Source organism: Pipra filicauda, unplaced genomic scaffold (assembly GCF_003945595.2).
Source record: "Pipra filicauda isolate LSUMZ 115617 unplaced genomic scaffold, ASM394559v2 scaffold194_size2289513_pilon, whole genome shotgun sequence".
NCBI lineage: Eukaryota > Metazoa > Chordata > Aves > Passeriformes > Pipridae > Pipra > Pipra filicauda.
In genome coordinates, this window is record NW_024104303.1 from 1,523,419 (window position 1) to 1,542,587 (window position 19,169).

Here is a 19,169-nt window from a genome sequence, read left to right on the forward strand (position 1 = left end):
TTGCATCTCTATCATTAAGCTGAGTAAGTATATTACAGCAACATCTAAAAATGCTGATGCATCTCAGCTATTGGCACTAATGCAATGGTTTAATGGGTTTGTGGCTCTCTGTAGTACTGTTTGATGACACGATGACAGAACTCCTACGGTTCAAGACCGAGTACCTCTCTGTTTAGAATAAGAAATTACACTTCTAATAAACAAAATTTACATATTTTATTCTGACTCTGCTTTCCAGATGGTACCTAATATGACCAGGCCCCAGAGCAGGAGAGAAAATTTGAAACTGCGTATATAGAATCCCAAAATTAAAAACAGAAAGAAAGAAACAAGACAAGTCCTGTCATTTCAGTTAGGAGACTCACACTCTTTTCTGCTACAGATGTGTCTATAACTTAAGTGGGCAGTTCACCTACACTAGGGATGGTAAACCAAAGTCACCTCAGGTACCAAGAGATATATAAAGCAAAAAGCCTAAGTCATCTCATCTGGGCAGAAAGCCAAGACCAAACATTTATAATTTATTAATATTCACTTTCCAGAGTCCTGAATGAAGACATATTTTCACCATAATCCACAATAAACATTGTAAGGCTTAGATATATATTTTTTTTATAATGCTATTAATAAAGCACTTGAGTATTTACGGAACTAAGAGATATTCAGCAAGTTAGATCTAAAAATAAGTTCATACACATGAACTGAAATGACAAATATTTGCCATTTTCTTAGAGGATATAATGAGAAAAACATAGCAAATGGATTATATTCTGATGATATATCCATTGTCTGATTAAAATCTGAGAGCATGACATTTGCCTAGCAGCTAATGAAAAACTAATTGTTCTTTGTTTATCGTATGTTCCATAAATAACATTGACCTAAAACTACAGATTTTGAGATCATAAAATCTGTTGAAACAGTGAAGATAGATATCCAAATGGGAGATTCTGGCTTTGAAATATGTCATAATCAAACATTGTACTGATCCAAGAGCTGAAGCCTTCTATCTCTACTTCACTCAGATTCAGCTACCTGTAATCTCGTATAAAATCCAGAAAAGGAGGCGAACAAGAACAACCTCCAGCAAGAAGACCAAAAAAACCTCTCAGTCAGAAAGGTAGGTGATCCATAGTAATCAATATGGTGGCATATTGTTTTAATTTTTATTCTCAAACACATTTATCAATACATTGGTAGGTTAAACAAAGAGAAATCTTTACCACCTACTGTAATGTTATACATTAATTACATTTTCTATTTTTTTATTCATTACATATTTGGAGGCATAGAAATATTGTCAGTGTAAAGGATGCATCTTGATCTCCATGAATTCCTGAAAATATTGAGAAAGTGCACTAATTTTCCAACTGTTTTCAGTAACTTAAAACTGGGTAAATATAGAAGCAGAATAGAACAGAGTAAAGAAACATTACATTCAATTAAACACCCATTGCAGAGTACAGCAATCTCTCCTTTGACTTCAATAGCTAACAGGACAGACCATCAATGAAGCAGAGTGCTTGTAAAAGCTGCAGAGAAATTAGGGACATTATAAAATAGGCAGAGAAGGACATGGCTTTCAAAAATCAGTTGTCCTTGCAAGTACTACAGGACTCTTGCCTAGATGGTCTTTTGGAGCCAACATAACCAGTTTATACTTTATAAATAAAAAATAAAAAGGGGAGTATTGCTCAATATAGCTTCCATTTTTTTCATACTTTTAGAATTTCTTCCATCATGAATTCTTCTCTCCTTTTCCACATCTCTCTACAAACATTGAACACAACAACTTTGTGGCCACTAAATGCTTAAGGACTTTGCCGAGGACTTTGTTCCTCCTAACATTCCATAACAAGCTATCATCCCCTTTCAGTGTGCACCAGGCCTCAAAATACAGGAGCAGAACACCATTTCTATGTGGGCTATGGGTAGAATGAGCCTTCCTCCAAACACAAACCTCTCTGCCCATGGGTGTGGGTTTCTGTAGAGATCAGCATAATGACTTACTGTGAAAACATTAAACTTGCCTCTCATCTCTGTTTCCCTGGCAAAACTGGGGTCCAAAACCCTAGTTGTCTCTCAAGCATAGTTGTCACACAGCCTATGCACAGTATATATATTTATGCATAAGAAAAATGCTAATTTTTAAGTATGCATTCTGTGTATATGATTTTTGGAAGAAAATTGGTTGAGTTTGTTTGTTTGTTGTATTCTGCTCTCCAGCTCAGGCATACAGAAATGCAGCTAATACACACAGACTGTCCTTTCTTATTCTTTCCTAGATTCAAGGGTCTCAGCAAGGTTAACAACAGAGTATTTGTGGTGCCCGTCATAGGTGAGGAAACAACAGAGAGAAGACAAGCTAAGGTAAATAAAGAACTTCCAAAATTTCAACTCCTTTTGATTTGATTTATCCAAACTGGCCCATCCAAACTCCCACCACGAAGCAAGGGAATGAAGCGTGCCCTTGTGCCAGGACAGGGCTTGTCTACAGAGGACCTTGGGTCTTCAGTGGACAGCCCAGGGGCATGAAAGGAAGTTGTTGAGTGAAGGAGGAGGAGGCAGCAGAATGAGTTCAGGATGTGTGGGAAAGACAGAGGAGGAGGCAGTATTTTCCAGCCATGGGCTGCATAGCTCCATGAGCTAATAGACTGCTTGTAACAGAAGAGTGCTGCCAGTCTCTGGGAAGGAAAGGACAAACAGTGTGTGAAGGGCGAGGGTGTCAAAGGAGGGTGTTTTGCAGAGGTAAGAGTTTATGTGTGGATGTGCACGTTGACCATCAATATTCCCCCATGGCATTTGACAATGCGAAATCCGTCCTGCAACACATGCCCAAGCAGCATCTTCCCAGAGAGGTATCCTGGACAAGATTCACTGAACTGTTGGTGTCACACCTCCCAACCTCCGGCGGCAGAGACAGGCGCAGACGAACAGTTTCTGGCAAAGGCCAGAAGGCAGCCATCACAGGTCACCCAGGACAGGGGACGCCAGTCCCGCCCGGGCAGCGGTGCAGGACGGCGGGTCGCTGATGATGCTGTTGCACCACATCAATTGCATGGGGGAAGATGAGGAGACCAGAGGAGTACTCTTAAGTAACCGGGGATGCTCAGATCCGCCGAGGTGACCCGCGGCGGGGACGGTGCGCCCCGACGGTGGTGCGGGCTCTGCCACGTGCGGGCTCCGCCAGCATCACCCCCAGGGCTGGACCGCTGCCCGCCCTCGCTCCGCACGCCGGCGGCTTTCCTTGTCTTTCTTTTTTTTCTTTCTTTTTTTTTTTTTTTTTTTTTTTTTTTTTTTTTGATAAGGCGGATGTTTCCTTTAGTCGGATGGGAGAGTGGGTCCCTCCCCTCTACCCATGCCTCTCCACCCACCTTCCTCGCTTTCCCAGCGTGGTCTGTAGGGGCGTGGGGGAGCGTTCAGTCCGGGCCGCGTGGCTCGCCCTCCTTTTGTGCGCTGATTTCTGAGTGTCCGCCGCCGCGCAGCAGTTTCCCCCATCCCCTTTGCGACAGCTGTTTCGAGAACGCATAAATACGCGCGCGCGTGTGTGTGTAGATGTGTCTGTGGGCTTTTTTCATAAGCCCATGACAAAGCACTATGAGGTCAAAATGGTAAGTGTATTTTTTTTTTTTTAAATTATTGAAATTTCTTCCGGAATCGGGGTTAAAAAAGAAAAAAAAAAAAAAAAAGAAAAGCGGCAGAAAGCACCGTCGGTGGGGGCGGGTGGAGGAGAAAAATCCTCGCACGTAACATGAACCTCGTGTACAGGCGAGGCGCAGGCGGGGATGCTCCGCGCTGCCCCGCCGGGCCGTGGGCGGCGGGACGGGGGGCGGCGGAGCCGGCGGCAGGAGGAGCGGGGCAGGGACAGCGGGAATGCGGCGGGTGCCAAGGCAGCTCCGCGGCTGCCGGGACACGCCCGGAGGGTCGGCGCGGCCCGGGGGGGGCGGTCCGGTCCGGTCGGGTGCCGCCTGCAGGCGACCTTCACAGCGCCCGGTGTCCTCTGCAGAGCGCTGCGAGGCAGCACCTTGGCACGCCGAGGCAGAGAACCCCCCACCTCCCTCCCGGGGAGCAGCAGCTCACGGAACGAGCCGGGCAGTGCAGTGTGAGGGCTGATTTATTTATTTATTTAATCGTTCCAATTGATTTTGGTTTTTTTTTTTAAGGGATGGTATACTTAGAGGTGCTTGAGCCAGCTAAAGGAATAGTAAGTTTCCTCGCTTCATGATTACCATAGGTAACTTTGCTCATTGCAATATTTAGCAGTCGGTTAGAATTTCATGTCGGATGATAGGCAGTAATAGTTAACTTGCACCGACCTCGTTCTGTGGATATCAGAATAATAGAATGATTTCTGTGGAAAGTAGCAGTAAGTCAGTATTAGTTAACTTCACGATGACTTAAAGCAATACAGATAATTTTCAGGAGTTATGAGTCTAGTCACTGTTCTGGTGACACTTTTAGGCTATTGAGTGTTGTTGAAAGGAGCAGAACTTGCTTGTAGTCTAAAGAGAACTACTCCAAAGTGAGTCTGACATGGGTAAGGAGACTCCAAACTACAGACTTTTAGCTGTAGCTACAGTCAAGCTTGTTTTTTCCTATGATCATTTTATCTTTAATAAACAAATTTTTGGTTATTTTATTTTATTTTACTATCTATACAAAGGCAGTAATGTTTAGCTTAATATTTTCCACAATTACAGTTAGGTGAATGTGCAGGTGATGCAGTATTAGTTTTCCTTGAACTATCTTCTTTTCAAAAATACTGTCCTTCCTCTGAAGAAGACAGTAACATGTGAAATATATGAGCATATTCAGGAATAGTAACTTCTGGAGAGTTTGACCCTGCACTGGTGGCAGTTAGGTAAACCATTTGGATAAACTGCAGGTGGTAAGCTGTACACATTTCTGTACCTATAGTTCTGTAGCCAGGCTTTTTTTAATTCCTATCAGAAAGGTTGTTTCTCCAAGGAAACTGAATTCTCCATGTGTGTTAATATTTTCCTTTTATAGCAACCACACAGAATTTAAGTGCTATAAGTATTTATAATTTTGATGTCTTCACTAATGGCTCATTTACCTTTTATTTTCATCGTATTTTAAGCTCTATGCAGGAGAAAAGTGGTGAACCTGGAGAGGAAAAGACGTTGAATTTATCAGGAAACTCCTCTAACTAAAAGGGAACTCACTTTCCTTGCATATAGTCTCCCCAAATGCCATTAAGTTCACGGGAGGGAATAGATAGATTTACCTGTGCCCATGTTTAATCTGGGTTTGTATCCCCTCTCAGACAGAAGCACTCAGACACGGTGGCAGCAACCACCCTTTGGTGCTCTCTGCCCAGAGCCCACCCATTCTGCAGCAGTGTAGTGGCACAGGCAGTACCTTCACCTGCATCTGGTTGTGGAGATATCACAGGTTATGCATTAGTGACTCCGGACATTAAAAAGAAAACCAAAAAACACACCACCACCAAAACCAAACCAAACCAAAACCAACCAACCAACCAAAAAAAAAACCCAGTAAAAAAGCTAAGAAAGCTGTAGACCAAATTCAACCCAAACTGCTGATAAAATACTTTGGCAACCAAGAAAACTGGAAGACTTGAGGATGCAAGATTTGACAGAATTATCTTGCTTGACAATGGCTAAGAATTCGATTGGGTAGATGACTGTAGAGGAAAGGTTTTATATTCTTCAGTGATTAGAAATACCTAGGAACAAAAGTCTGTGTGCTCATGCAAACAAATAGTGTGTACTACCTTCCTGAAGGATATGTGGATTGATGTTCTGATGAAAATATTACTAAAAATTAGCGCAGCGACAGTGAACAAAATGTACACAGGGACTTATGTATGAAATTACAGGGAGCTGGGTGGGAAGCCCATGTACACACCTTCCAGCAGGCAAGTAGGAAATGAATTTAAATTCTTCTGATATCGTACTTTCTAACTTCAAAGTCCAGCCTTAGTGTGAAAAATGAGAGTAGAAATTGAAGGGCAATAGTAAAAGTACCAGAACTGCATCAAATAGGAAAGATTTTCTTGAAAATTTAAAGGTGATTTTCTGGAGCTTCCTGGTCACCCTCTTCTGTGTCCCTGTGAGTTTTTAAATAACGTGTTGGGATTATTTCCTTACCAAATCACTTAAAATCTGTGAAAATCCCTGGGAATTGCTGGATGCCAGGTTCCAAAAATGCACAGAAGGCATGCAATGTTTATTCTGTTAGAAGAGTTAATTGCAGCAATTGTTTTATACTTAGGACACTTAAGAAAACAAAGTAACAAGCACCTCTTATTTTAGCACCTTAATATAATTAAAAATTAAAAGTAAGCACAGTTCAATTTATTTCCTTTCTGCCAAAGTGTTTGTATGACTTCATTAGATCTCGATTTGTGATACTTTCCAAGTTTCTGTTTAGAAGATTATATATAATCAAAACATGATTTCATATTGAACTACTTACTGGTTCAATTACTAATTTTCAGTAATGATTCTGCTCCTCAGAAAAGAGTTTGAAATTTTGGGAATCAAAATTCTAAATGGCACTGCCTTGCTTATTTCTACAGAACAGATTGGAAGTAATGGAAAAATAAGATTGCAGTTATTGCAGGGTTTCCATATTCAGATAGTGCAGATGTTTATTAGTCAGAAGTGTAAGAATCATTTAAGAATTGCTCAGTTTCATTCAGGAAGCCAGTGCAGCACCTTATAAATTTTAACTTAGTTAATTGCATGCTTAAGTCTTCCATCTTCTAAGATTTCACATGCAGGAAAATAGAAAACAAAAATAAAAAATTGCATTGATTTGTTTAGGAGGTACCTGGGTCTTTTTGGACAAATACTATTCACGACAGTTAATTTTCCTAATCAGAATGTTTGCTGATTCTTGTAAGGAAAGCTGTTGACCCAAATCCTGCAAATAATTTGGCATGCCTATAAAGTAAAAAAAAAAAAAAGCTTTAGAAATGCTCTTAGAGAAATCTTTGATTCTCCCAACAATACTTGTAGGTACCGTGAATCTACTTCCATTCTGTATTAGTAATAGGATATTGGTGGACACACTTGCATAGATACATGCCTCATATTTATTACAGAGAACTAAGCATTTGTAATTTTGCCTCGTCCTTGAAATTAAATCTTTAAGCGTCATAGAAGTGCAAAACACATTATAACAAATACTTAAGAAACTATCCTTTAAGTCACCAAGTCTCTTAAAACCTCAATGCTTGAAACTTTTGCTTTTTTATGTATTGGTGATACTAAGATCAGTACTTCAAATTTCAGGCATTCAGAGACCTCTGGCATTAGAAGAAAATGTACTTAAGTTTCTGTGAAGAAGAATCGGTATGGAAATGAAACTATTTAGGTGGTAGAGAGTGGCATTCATGAGAGCTGTGTTCTTCTTGGAAGTTCACAAGTTGTGTTGCTAGCCCTGGGTGTCATTTGGTGACGTGGTGACAAAAATGTCAGCCTAATCTAGCTTAGCAGAAATAGAGTATTTGTTAGAAATTGCAGGTATAAGGATAGGGTTAACGTGGTCAATGTGTTATTCTACTGAGTGGACAGCAAATAGTTTTTACAGCTAGACAAGTTCTTTCTGTGAATTGCAGAAGGTGTGTTGAGAGTGTTGTGGTGCTGTGCTTCTCTCAGAGTTGTGAGAAGACTCCCTTCCCCTATCACCTGATCCTTATGTTAAGTCTGAGAGTTAAGACTTACTTCTCTTCCAGAAATTAAATCCTCACAGTCATCTATATTTATGGCCACAGACATGCAAAATCGACACATTTCTGAGAACTATCTTTTTTTAAAAATATGAGGTCTAAATACTTAATGTCATTAGCAGTGTCAAGAAATAAGGCCACATATGGCCTCAGCATAAGGTCAAATCTACAAATATTCCAGTTTCAAACACTTCCCCCTCCCTCCGCCCAACAGCTCAATTTAATGTGTATAAAGTATTTGCTGCTTCAGTGACTACTTTTTCCACGGTGTGTCTTAGCTGCTGGGATCAGCATGGCTTGAAGTAAAGCTGGTTATTCCCTCTAGGCATGATTTCACACTTTCTTGTTCCTGTAGCCCTATTGACCATTCAGACAATCCGCAGAAGTGATAATTTATAAACAGAGTGGCAGGAGTGGGCATTGAGACCCAGGGAGTACAGGATTCTTATTTCTGGCCAATATTTACCAGTCAATCAAGGTTTTGGTTCTGAGCTGTATGAAGATCTTAATGCCTGTCGAGTTCACTTTGTCTTTTATTTATTAAAGCAGGCTGGGATACTAAACCCAGATGACGTAAAATTTAAATTAAAAAAATTTCAAGGCAAATTGGGAGGGGAGAGGGGGAAACAGGTAAAATAAGTTCCCTGATTAGTGTCCCACCTTCAGTTATGATTTCTTTAAAAGTGAGTGACCATTGGATTCCACATTAAACTGAATGTGCTGTGATGGGTTTTTACATCCCATGGCACACTGTGTTGTTCAAAACATGCAGAATATGAAACAGATGGCTTGGGAAGACTGTCAAAAAAACCTGCTGGGCCTTCTCTGGTATTACCTTAAAGCAAGAGAGAGGATGAGTAAGTGTGCTGTAATTTTTGGCCTTAACACAGCATTCAGGAAGCTCGGGCTTCCGAAGACATGCTTTCTCAATCACAGTAACATGTATAAAAACAGATATCTGTTTGAGGATAATGGAGCAATAAAAATTACTTGCAATTGTGAGGATGAAGTAATGGAAAATTGCAGTGGGGGAGGGGAGGAGGGCAGACATTTGCTTCAAGGTGCTCATCACAGAGCTAAGCAATGCAGACAAATTTATTCAGGAGTTTCACAGACCATCTTTAAATATATTTGTATATGATATAGTGGAAGGTAAATCCAGCAATCTCTAGTTCATTTTTTAAAATTATGATTTCAGAGGTCTCCTTATGGAAATAACAGTTGCGCCTTCAAGACCTGCTTGGTTTTGGTTTCAAAATCTCTAAGCATGTGGAATCTTCTAACCAAAGGCAAACAATGTATTTTATACTAGAGACATGAAAATCAGACCCTACTGTATAAATGTGCATCCACAAGACAGTGTCTTTTTAGGAGATATTTCATGTACTGATAATATTATAAATATAAGCTACCCAAATTCCTGATCTTATTTTCCACAATAAATTTTTACAAGAAGCTGAGTGGGTTTTTTTGAATCTCATTGCTGAGATACTGTCTTATTTAACCTTTGGTTAGAATAGCTGTACCTAGTATTTCAAGTCAAAATTACTAAAAGTAATACATACTCAGTGGTATTAAAAAAGAATTCCATCTTTGAGTTCACAGTTTACTGAAATTAAGATTTATTTCCAGAAGCTAATACTATGAAGTTACAGTTCAAAATGTGGACATTGCAGCATAAGGAAAACAATTTTCTTTACTCATTGCTGAATTTCTGTTAACTATAGAAATGATTGTCTGAAGCACTGGAAGTTTCACAGCTATTGTCATTTTTTGCAGCTTATTATTTTGTCGTTGGTTTCTTTTGGGTATTATCATTGCTCAGTTGTCTGATAAAGCTGAAATATGTAACACTGTCTCAGCTGTATTTTTATTTTTCAACTCTGAAATATAGCGCATGACTTAGCAATACAGTTAAGTCAGAGCTTTGGGAGATTAATACCTTCTAAAATAATGGTTTAATACTTAAGTTTATCTGTTATTTTGAAAATGCACCTTTAGCCTATTTTTACTTAGTCTCTTTCTTGACAATGGGTTTTCATTTCCATGTTTTAGGAAAATCCTATAAATGTTGTTATGTTACTACTTCAGAAAGGGAAAAAAGGAAGAAACGTGAAATACTCTTGTACTCATTTTGCTTGTGATTTTGAATAGCTTTCAAATTAGAATGATTTTCCCAGATTTTTATAGGCTTGCCCAATCCAGCTGTATATTTTATATGCTAATTTAAGTTCTATTTTTGTTCCCCTTGGGATTTTAAGTGATTATAATTGTTGCTCTTCAAAAGCCAAACAGATGATGATTGCTGCTTCAGGAATATACCAAAAGAAACCGGCTTTCATTAAACCTGCTCATCCACTTCATAATTATCTCCATTTTTTCTCAGTAAGAAGCAGGAAAATGGCAACTACAGTTCATTGAAGCCAGTTCAGTTATTTAAACATCACTTTACTGAGATAACAGGAGGTGTTAAAGCAGAGAGGTTTTTCAAATGCCAAGATGTAGCCAGTTACTGCAGGGTTGCCAATTGGGAGATGACACTCTTCGTGTCAGTTTGATATACAATGCTAGAGGCTAGATTCAGCAGAAGTTACTGTGGTCTCTGCTGTGGCTGGGACCACTTCTGGAGGACAAAATGTAGATTGCCAGTGATTTTGCCAGGCATCTGATGGTCTGACCGCTCCGGAAGAAATGAGAAGTAAGAGCAAGCAGAAACATGGGAGAGGAGAGAGAAGGTTAGAGAGAAGGTTAGAGAAGGTTAGAGAGGAGAGAGAAGGTTAAAGCAGGCACAAGCATAGAGGCTAAAGAAGATAATAAATGGGGAAATAATAAGTAGGGAAATGATCATAGATCATGATCAATGATCATAGGTTCACTTTTGATATCTGTCAGCCCTAGTGATGTTTGGAATGAGCCAGGCTAGACCAGAAGGTTTCTCTAGAACTTTTCAGCAATAAATTTCAGTTCAAATCCATATTAAGAACATTCATAGTGAAGTTTTGCTGTGAAGATCAATGCTAGAGAGGAGCAAATCCCTGTGAATTGCAACAAGATGCTGCAATGTCTGTTAGCCCATGAACACTGGCATAAACAGGAGTAAAAAGACACAGAGGTTTCTTAAGACCTAGAAATATGTAAACAGTTCTTTAGTTCACATAATTGATTAAAAACCTCACACATTTAAATTTTTGCAAGTATCTTCTGATGTTTTCCTTATCTTACAAAAACAGTGTTGCTGAGGTTTTTTCTACCCGCCTTGTGAAGTTTGACTCCTGCAATTTACAGAAAGAAGTCTGACCATATGTGTTGCCATTTGTCCTCTGCTGCTTTCTTTATGCAGGCAATCAGTGGCAGCGTCACTGTATAAATCACAGCTTACCACTCAAGAGGGCCTGTAAAAAAACAGTTCCATCAACAGTTTTTTTTTCAAAGACAGACTGCAGCAGCTGTCTTAAAACATGGTTCTTTCATCAGAGAAAGCAAGAATCTTTTACAATTTTAGTCCCCCGTATGACTCATTTAGGCAAAGGAGATGACCAGGAAAAAAAGAAGGAATTCACAAAGGGATGAATTTGGTTTCTTATTTCTTAAACTTAAATGCCTGTATGAGAGCAGAGGTTAAACTTGGCCAGCCATCAAAAACTCCTTTCCATCAATTATAGAAACAAAACTTCTGGCAACATCATCTTTCTATTTTACCCAGAATGTTCCTGATCTTTAGCTGTAGTAGTGTAAGCTGAGAGAAAAATTATGTGACCTGTAGACTGGAGGGGAAGAAAAGGTCTTTCAAATAGAACAGAGCTGTAACATCCACTGAGTGCAGTTTTGTTGGTACAGCCTGAGGATTCAGGTTGTCACTCTTGTAAACTAACAATTCCCTGTAAACATCAGCAGTATGCTCCACATCTTGACACCAAAAGGCAGAGGATGCAATCCCAGAGCACAGGCAGCAGACTGCCAGGAATGTGGCTTTCTTTCTCAATTCCCAAGCAGCTTTATTCAGTATGACCAGCAGTTTTGGATCAGTTTCATCTCCAGCTAGAGTGTCTCATAGAACCAGGTTGAGCATCCCTTGTTTCAGCACAAGTTTTGTCTGAACTGAGCTGTTTTCCTCCCTTCTTTGCCCACTGGGGCAGGAGGATTCCAGACGCTGCAGCAGCGCTCTTCCTTGTGCAGCTGCTGAGGGAAGTGAATTGGATTGCCAGAAGAGGAACGGTGACACAGAGGTCAGTCCTATCTGTAAGGCAAGTAAAGAATAGGTGAAAAGCAGCTAATGCAAGAGTTTATCAGAGCTATTGCCTACTTTTCATTCATTATCAAGAGGTGATTTATCGTGTCACCGCTGCCTAAAAATCAGAGCTCAGTCCAGAATGATGGGGGTCAGGAAATCCTGAGCTGTGAATCCTGTCTCCATGTTTTAACTTCTTTGTTTTGCTTTCCGTCCTCACTTGCCTAATATGAATTTATATTACATCAAACTCTAAGTTTATTTAAGACTTAGTTTTCCTACTGCTGCTAATTCAGATTTGCGTTTGCAAAATGTCATGCACTTAACGAGGAAGGGAGCAGGAAGTAGCTTTAGAAAAGCAGATGGTAGAAAGAGAATTTTGTATTAATTCTTTTTATAAATGGTTTATTAAACAAACCACTATATCAAAGTTCTAAATTTATTACCTTGTCTAAGGTAGCTTAATTACATATCTGCTTCCTGAACTATTCAAGAGGCGTTTTTGCGCTAGTGAGTTTATAGCATAACAACGTGCATTTCATTCTCAGACCAAGCTCTTTGCAGATGGTGCATTTTCACAATGGCAAATGGTGCGTCATAGTCCTCATTGCAAACTAGCCACCCTACATACTTCTGGTAACAATGTTCTTAGATTCTGCAGCTGGAGGAGTATTTAGGCAGCTTCTGTTATTGCTTGCTTGTATTTCCTTCTTATTACATTATCATTCAGAATAAGCATCTTGAGCCAAATTAACATGGAAGGTATTGAAAATATATGCAAAACAAGCATTGAAAGAAAACAGGGCAAAAGTAGAATATTTCATAATGAATCAAAAAATATAATTTTCCATGTTAGGAGTACCTGAATAAAATGGAAACAACTGTAGTTTGTAGTTGGCTTTCTTTGCATTACTTTTCAGGTTTTTGTTTTATTTGTGCTAGATACCTGATCTTATCCCCACGTAGTCTGCTTCTGTTGTGATTTCCTTTTTAATTTAGAAACAAAACTTGTAGAATTAGAAAACATTCTTAGAGAACCAGAAAATTAGCTGTGATGTTATACAGAAATTGATGAAGATGATGCCTCAGTACTTGACAGTTACGAATATAAATTGACTAGGTATGTTGACGAGGAAGGTTTATTTTAAATATATTTTTATTTTTAAGATGTTTTTGCAGAGTTCTATAAATTGAAAAAAAAATCAGAGAAAATTAAAGTCTACTGTAGATAATAGCAATGAAACCAAGGCAAGAAGAAAGAAAAGGCTTAACTGAAAATTCTTGGCATAATAGGAGTTAAAAGATGTAAGACTAGAAAGGATTCTTCTTTGTTCTGTAACCTAAGGGCAGCACAGTAAGAATAAAAGAGATGTTCCACGGTATATAATGTCAGAATAATTAATGAATATATCTGTTGCTACTCAAACAATATTAAAACATCTTCATTACATTTTACATTAAGGCAATTGACTTATGATTACTAAAGAGGTTCCTAAAGCAACAATAATATTTATTTCTCATATGAAACTGCAAAATTAAGTAGGTGGTACATTTGATGTACATTGCTATTCCATTTGAGAACAGCTCTTACGGAGAATACAAAAATCATCTCAGGTAAAATGGCGCATGTATAAGATATGTGTGTTAAGCAATAAAAGTTCTTAAACATTAAATGTGTGAGAATTGTTCTACACATTTGATTTCATATGCTATAAATATTTCCATTTATCTCAGTAAGATTACCATAACAAGGAGAGCAAACTATATGTTGAAGCTGCCGCAGTATTATGGCTCTATATCACTACTCCTAAGCCTTACCCAAATGGAAATGACGGAAGTCATTTTCCACAACAGCAGCAAAACTTAAAGACAAGAAAGAAGGCATTCTGTCCACTCACTGGGTCTATGCAAACATTTTCTGGATTTGTAACTGAGTTTTTAAGGAAAAAGAAAAAAGCATAAAATTCTGTAGTTTACTCGTCTTTCTGTTCAGAGCATTTTGGCTTATCCAGACAATACCTGGGTATGGCTGAATCAACACTTGACAGTCAGAGCTGGGAGAAGCAGAAATTATATAAAGACTAACCCCAGCTCTGTTATTTTGAATAACCTTCTTTCTCCTTGTCTCAGTATTATCAAGAACCAGAAAGACATAGTCTCATGGACTGATGGGAGATGTTAGGGAAGATGTCTCCAAACAGCAGAACCTGATCAGTTATTATGTGTTGTGGAGATAAAAGAAGGGCATCACTGTCTCGTATTAGCTTGAGGATGAAGTTCCAGGGGAAAATACCTGTTCTGAATTCAGTCTGTACTTCCCCACTTCCCCTCCAAAGCTTTACTGAGGTAACAGCTGTCTTTTTATCTTGTTATCTGGCTCCTTATGTGTCCAGAGTCTCAGTTTCTTGCTTTTCTTGCGCATAAAAAAGGTAGTCTTTCCCAATTCAAATACCTACAGCCTAAAATACTTTCTTCATTCGTTTCTTTCCCTATTAATGTCTTCTCAATAGAGAAGACATTGAATGACCTCACACACAACCTCACTACTGTCACTTGTTTTCTACAGTGACAGAGGTTGATGCAACATTGCCACAAGTTAGCACCAAGTTATGGCAAACTGGGTGGTAATGCTGTAGAACCAGCTCTAATGAGAAACCTTTTTGCTTGTGACTTTAATAGCCTTTTTATCCCACAATGTGAAAGTGGACAGTACTTTAGTAAACCGTCTTCCTCAGGGTATGCAATTAAATACTGATTCACTTAACCTGTATATATCTTACTTGTATATATCTATCTATCTAAATATCTATCTATCTATGTTATGTATATATCTTAACACACACTATATTGAAACTGTGGTGATTCCACGCAGGTACAAGCTATAAATAGTTCATCCCTCCATCTTAGTCTTTCATGGAAAATGCAATTATTCCAAGCAGAAAAGGCTGCAGAGTAAGTGACTGAACATTGCATTACACAATGTATTTGCATGGCATAAAATGCTCATTTGCATAGTTATTGCATAGTAGGTTTTTCAGGCCTTAAACACTCAGTCAAGATAGAAAAACACAAAAAAGTATTAGCCTGTTTGAACACGCTAAAAAAATATGGGGGATCTGAATCCATAAAACAAAGACTGGGAGAAATAATAAGATCCCATTTGAGGGCAAATAAATATCACATATCCGACTGTTACAAAGTGAGAAGATGGCTGTAAGTTTCACAATTCAGTTAGCTTACTGTTGTTCTGAGTGCTCAGCGACAGTTACAGGGATGTTTTACAGGGATTAAGGAGGAATCGTAGCCAAAAAAATATTAAATGATTGGAGTGTAACCTGATATTTACCTTTTGTCTTACTGTAGCGTGTAGGAACACTGATAAAGTGGTAAGTAGAATAAAAATATCTGGTATGAATCTTGTAAATTTCCAGATTTTCCAGGCAGGGAAAAAGAGGAAAAAGGCTGTGGATGGAAAGACTAAGTTAGCCTTTTTATAGGATTTTTAATAATTGTGGCTTAATTGCTTTTGTTGTTTACATCCTCTTTCATGCACATTGGAAATGTGGATCTTATGTCTTTCAGAACAGCAGTATGTTTCAGTATGATTCAGTATGAATCAAAAAGCAATATCTAGTCATCCTATAATGCTAATTCTCCTTTTTCTCACTGTCAGCGCATTTAAAAAATAAAAAAAAAATAAAAAAAGGGGAAAAAAAGAAAATGAAGGAAGAAAGTTAAGTTCTGTATGGTTAAAGGTGAGTTGAAGGAGGAAGGCTAGTCTTAGGTTTGCAATGCAAATTTGAGTAGCAAGAGAGATATTTTACAGCTTTTTGAACCATGACATGACTTTGTTTTCTGTTTTGTGTTAAGTATCGCATGGTTTAAATCAGCTTTAAGTCTCATAATGTATCTTCATCAATGATGAAGATACATTATGAGACTATGAGCATGATTGGGGAAACATTGTGGAGATCTAGTAGAATTTTGCACTACAGTGAAAGCACTGTTCAACACCAGTTCCCATCATTAGGAGCTATTTCTAGATCATGAAAATTGAATCCTGGCCCTTAAATATTTTCCAGGATTTTGCTATTTGAAGGTAAAAAGCAGATTTCTTACTGTAGTTTCACTTTCTACAGATTACAGGTACATCTCTGGCATTGTTGTACATGTCTGATAATGATGGCTAAAATGCAGTTTTTCCTTCTCATAGAGAAGGAATTTGGTGTGTGCATTTATGTTTCTGATGCAGTTTTTTTTAGCCCGAAATTCTCATTAATAAGTTAATATGTCACCATTTTAAGTGCCCAAATAGGAATTATGAAAGGATGCATGATTTTTCAGAATGCAGACTGACTGCAGCTAGTTTAATTGTGGATTCCCAAGTTTCACATGGACCAAAAAAAAAGCAAATTGAGAGTCAACAGTCAAATGCTGAAATGCACTTTGAAGATAGAGGTCTGTAAGATTTAAAAAAAAAAAAATCAGTCTTTGAATTTGTCTGGAAAAAAAAATCTAGAATGCAAATAGCTTTGTTCATCAGACTCTTGTTTGCTTGGTTTCAATGCTTATTGACAAAAGCAGAAAAAAGTATAGAGAAGTTGTTTAGTACTTTACCACTTCTTCTCCTAGTGTCTCAGATCTATTTCTTTCTTGGGGTGTTTTTTGGGTTTTTTTTTGATTGGTGGATTTTTTTTTTGGGTGGTCTGGTTTTGTTTTTTGGTGGCTTGGTTTGGGGTTTTTTGTGATTTTTTTTCCTCAGACGTTCAACTTACTTTAAAAGACAAAAAGGAAAAAAGCACTATTTAGAACTTTAGTCATTTTGGTGGTGGGAAATGATACCTGATTGATATAAAGGTCTTATTCTCCAAGGGAAAATAAGCTGTGTATCCAACAGCAACTTCTTAAGTAATGTGGTCCAGTGCTTAACTACTCTTAGAGAATCTTTTCCAGTTGTTAAACTAGATTTTATGCGTTGTGAATTAAGCCATTTGCTTTTTTAACTTACAATGCATATGAATACTACTTGATCATAATCTGATAATAATGATGATTTCTAAAACCATTTTCAAATATTCTTTGTCACTGTTTCTCTTTCTAAACAATCTCTCTCTTAAAATATATTAACGTTTTCTAAAATACTTTTCAATACCCTTTTATGGGCTTTTTCAGTTTTTTTTAAAACAAGGAAAGACTGGATACAGTGTTCTATTTTCAGCTCATCGGTGTCAAATAAGAAGAGTATTCATATATGTCTTTTCAAATTACACTCTTGTTTATACATCTCAGTGTGAAATCTCTCTTTCTTGCAACATCATATTCCCATGACTCCTAGTAGTATCTTACAACCTTTTCTTCAGCACTGCTGTTATTCTCTAGTTTTTATTTGCACATTTGTTTATGATCTTACTTTTCTAAAAATCACATTTGCCTGCCACTTGTCCTTATTGAGCTTTATCTTGCTGGTAGGTGTCTCTGTTTTGAAAAGATCATTTTGTATTTAGCACTTAAACAAATGTGCAGTTCACAGTTTTCATAACCAGTTACTATGTTCCATCTTCCAAAATATGGACAGAAATAACATCTTGACCCTAAAAGTTAAACTCCAGTAGGTCCTTATTTGATACAGTCATTCATTTGGCAAGGAACTATCTCTAAGTATTCTCAAGATATATTTTTGTATAACCTTTTTACAGCAATTTAATTAACACTATGCTTCTTTTTTATCCCATGAGATGCAATGCAGGTTGGCAACAAACATTTAGAAATCAATGTATATTACTTCTCCACTTTATGCAACATGCTGTGATTGTAGAATAAAATAGAATTTGCCCAAAAGCTTGTTCCTGGAAGATCTGTATTTCTTAGTGCTGTAATTTTGGGGGCTTATTTTGAACTAAGAAGCAGAAATAAGACTGACTAGTGTCCCTTTTTCCTGAATACCTGTTAGAAAGAAAAAAAAAAAAAAACAAACCAAAGAAAGAATATAATAGCTTCATATCTGTTCTGCAGTGTGTATATTTATTACCTTATTGTCTAATGACCAGATACACAAAAGAACTTTCAGCAGGGTAAATGTCCATGACATCAGTCAGAATAATTCACCCTAATTTTATCACATATTTTATTGTACTAAACCATATTACATTGGGGTACACTACTGTTAGTCTGAATAACCTTTTAGATATTTGCAGCTACATGATCATTTACAATTTGGATTTTGCTGATGACTCATATCCAGCAGAATCAAAGTAGTACAAAGCTATGCATAGTACTTCTGATGCAAAAACTGAGTTGTATAAGCAGATGAAACAAAACCTCCAGCATTTAAAGACAAGAAAACAGGGCCAGCACCAGTGAAAGACCATTAAGTCATCTACAAGTGAGCAATTTTTACATTAAAAAGAATAAAAACTAGTTATTTAGATACTTTTTAGATGGATGGATCAAAGAAAAATCTTAATGATCTATGGAAGTAAGATAAGGAAAGTGTTTTTTGGAAGTGAGATTTATTTTTCATATCTAGTAATTACAAGGAATAATTGGCAAAGTGTAATTCCACATCTTTTGAATATTAAGCCACTTCCTTATAAACAAGTTGTAATGTGTAACATACAGAAGTAAGCAAAAAGAACTATCTGAAGTTATGTGGCAAACATGGACTGCTCATGAAAAAGGAGGTAACTGCCTTTAACATAATGTCATGAGAAAAGCATTTTTAATATCCTTTCTCAAGAGTGTGTAGACACTTGTTCACTCACCACGCTTGGGCAGTTATAGCAGGTGCTCATTAAAGATGAACTTCATTTGGAGAAGGAGAAGGATACACTAGTTTCATGCACCTTCTGAAATCCTGCCGGTGTGAGTGCAGAACACCATGTGTACCTGTGCTGAATCATAATTGCCAGCTGGAGTCATATTATCTTAATTGAATAAAACAAAAGATTCAAGTTGATACTTAAAATTTTGGGGAATGTATTTAAGGACTTTTAAGGTCAGAAAAATTCCATCTATGTGATCCGATTATCTGAAAATGATCTAATTACATCTTATACAAACACTTTGGAATTTACAAGGACTTCTTCAATAAAATAATGGTAGCAACAGCTGCTATATTGCTTCACTGTGCTGTCAGCAGGAAATATGCTGGCATGCTAAAAAAGCTATCTTTGAGTAATACGCGCTTTCCACCTCAACAAATGAAAACAGACACAGGCTTTT

The 19,169-nt window shown here is 37.7% G+C and overlaps 1 protein-coding gene across 1 annotated transcript in view; it reads left to right on the forward strand.

Annotated features, from left to right (window-relative positions):
* The first annotated feature begins 3,521 nt into the window (after positions 1-3,521).
* The window catches only part of ELAVL2 (ELAV like RNA binding protein 2), a 110,787-nt gene continuing 95,139 nt past the window's right edge, over positions 3,522-19,169 (forward strand). Inside the window, exon 1 of the mRNA XM_027721990.2 lies at positions 3,522-3,611. Coding sequence (XP_027577791.1) covers positions 3,585-3,611 — 27 coding nt within the window. The 5' untranslated portion in view covers positions 3,522-3,584. The remainder of the gene's footprint in view (positions 3,612-19,169) is intronic.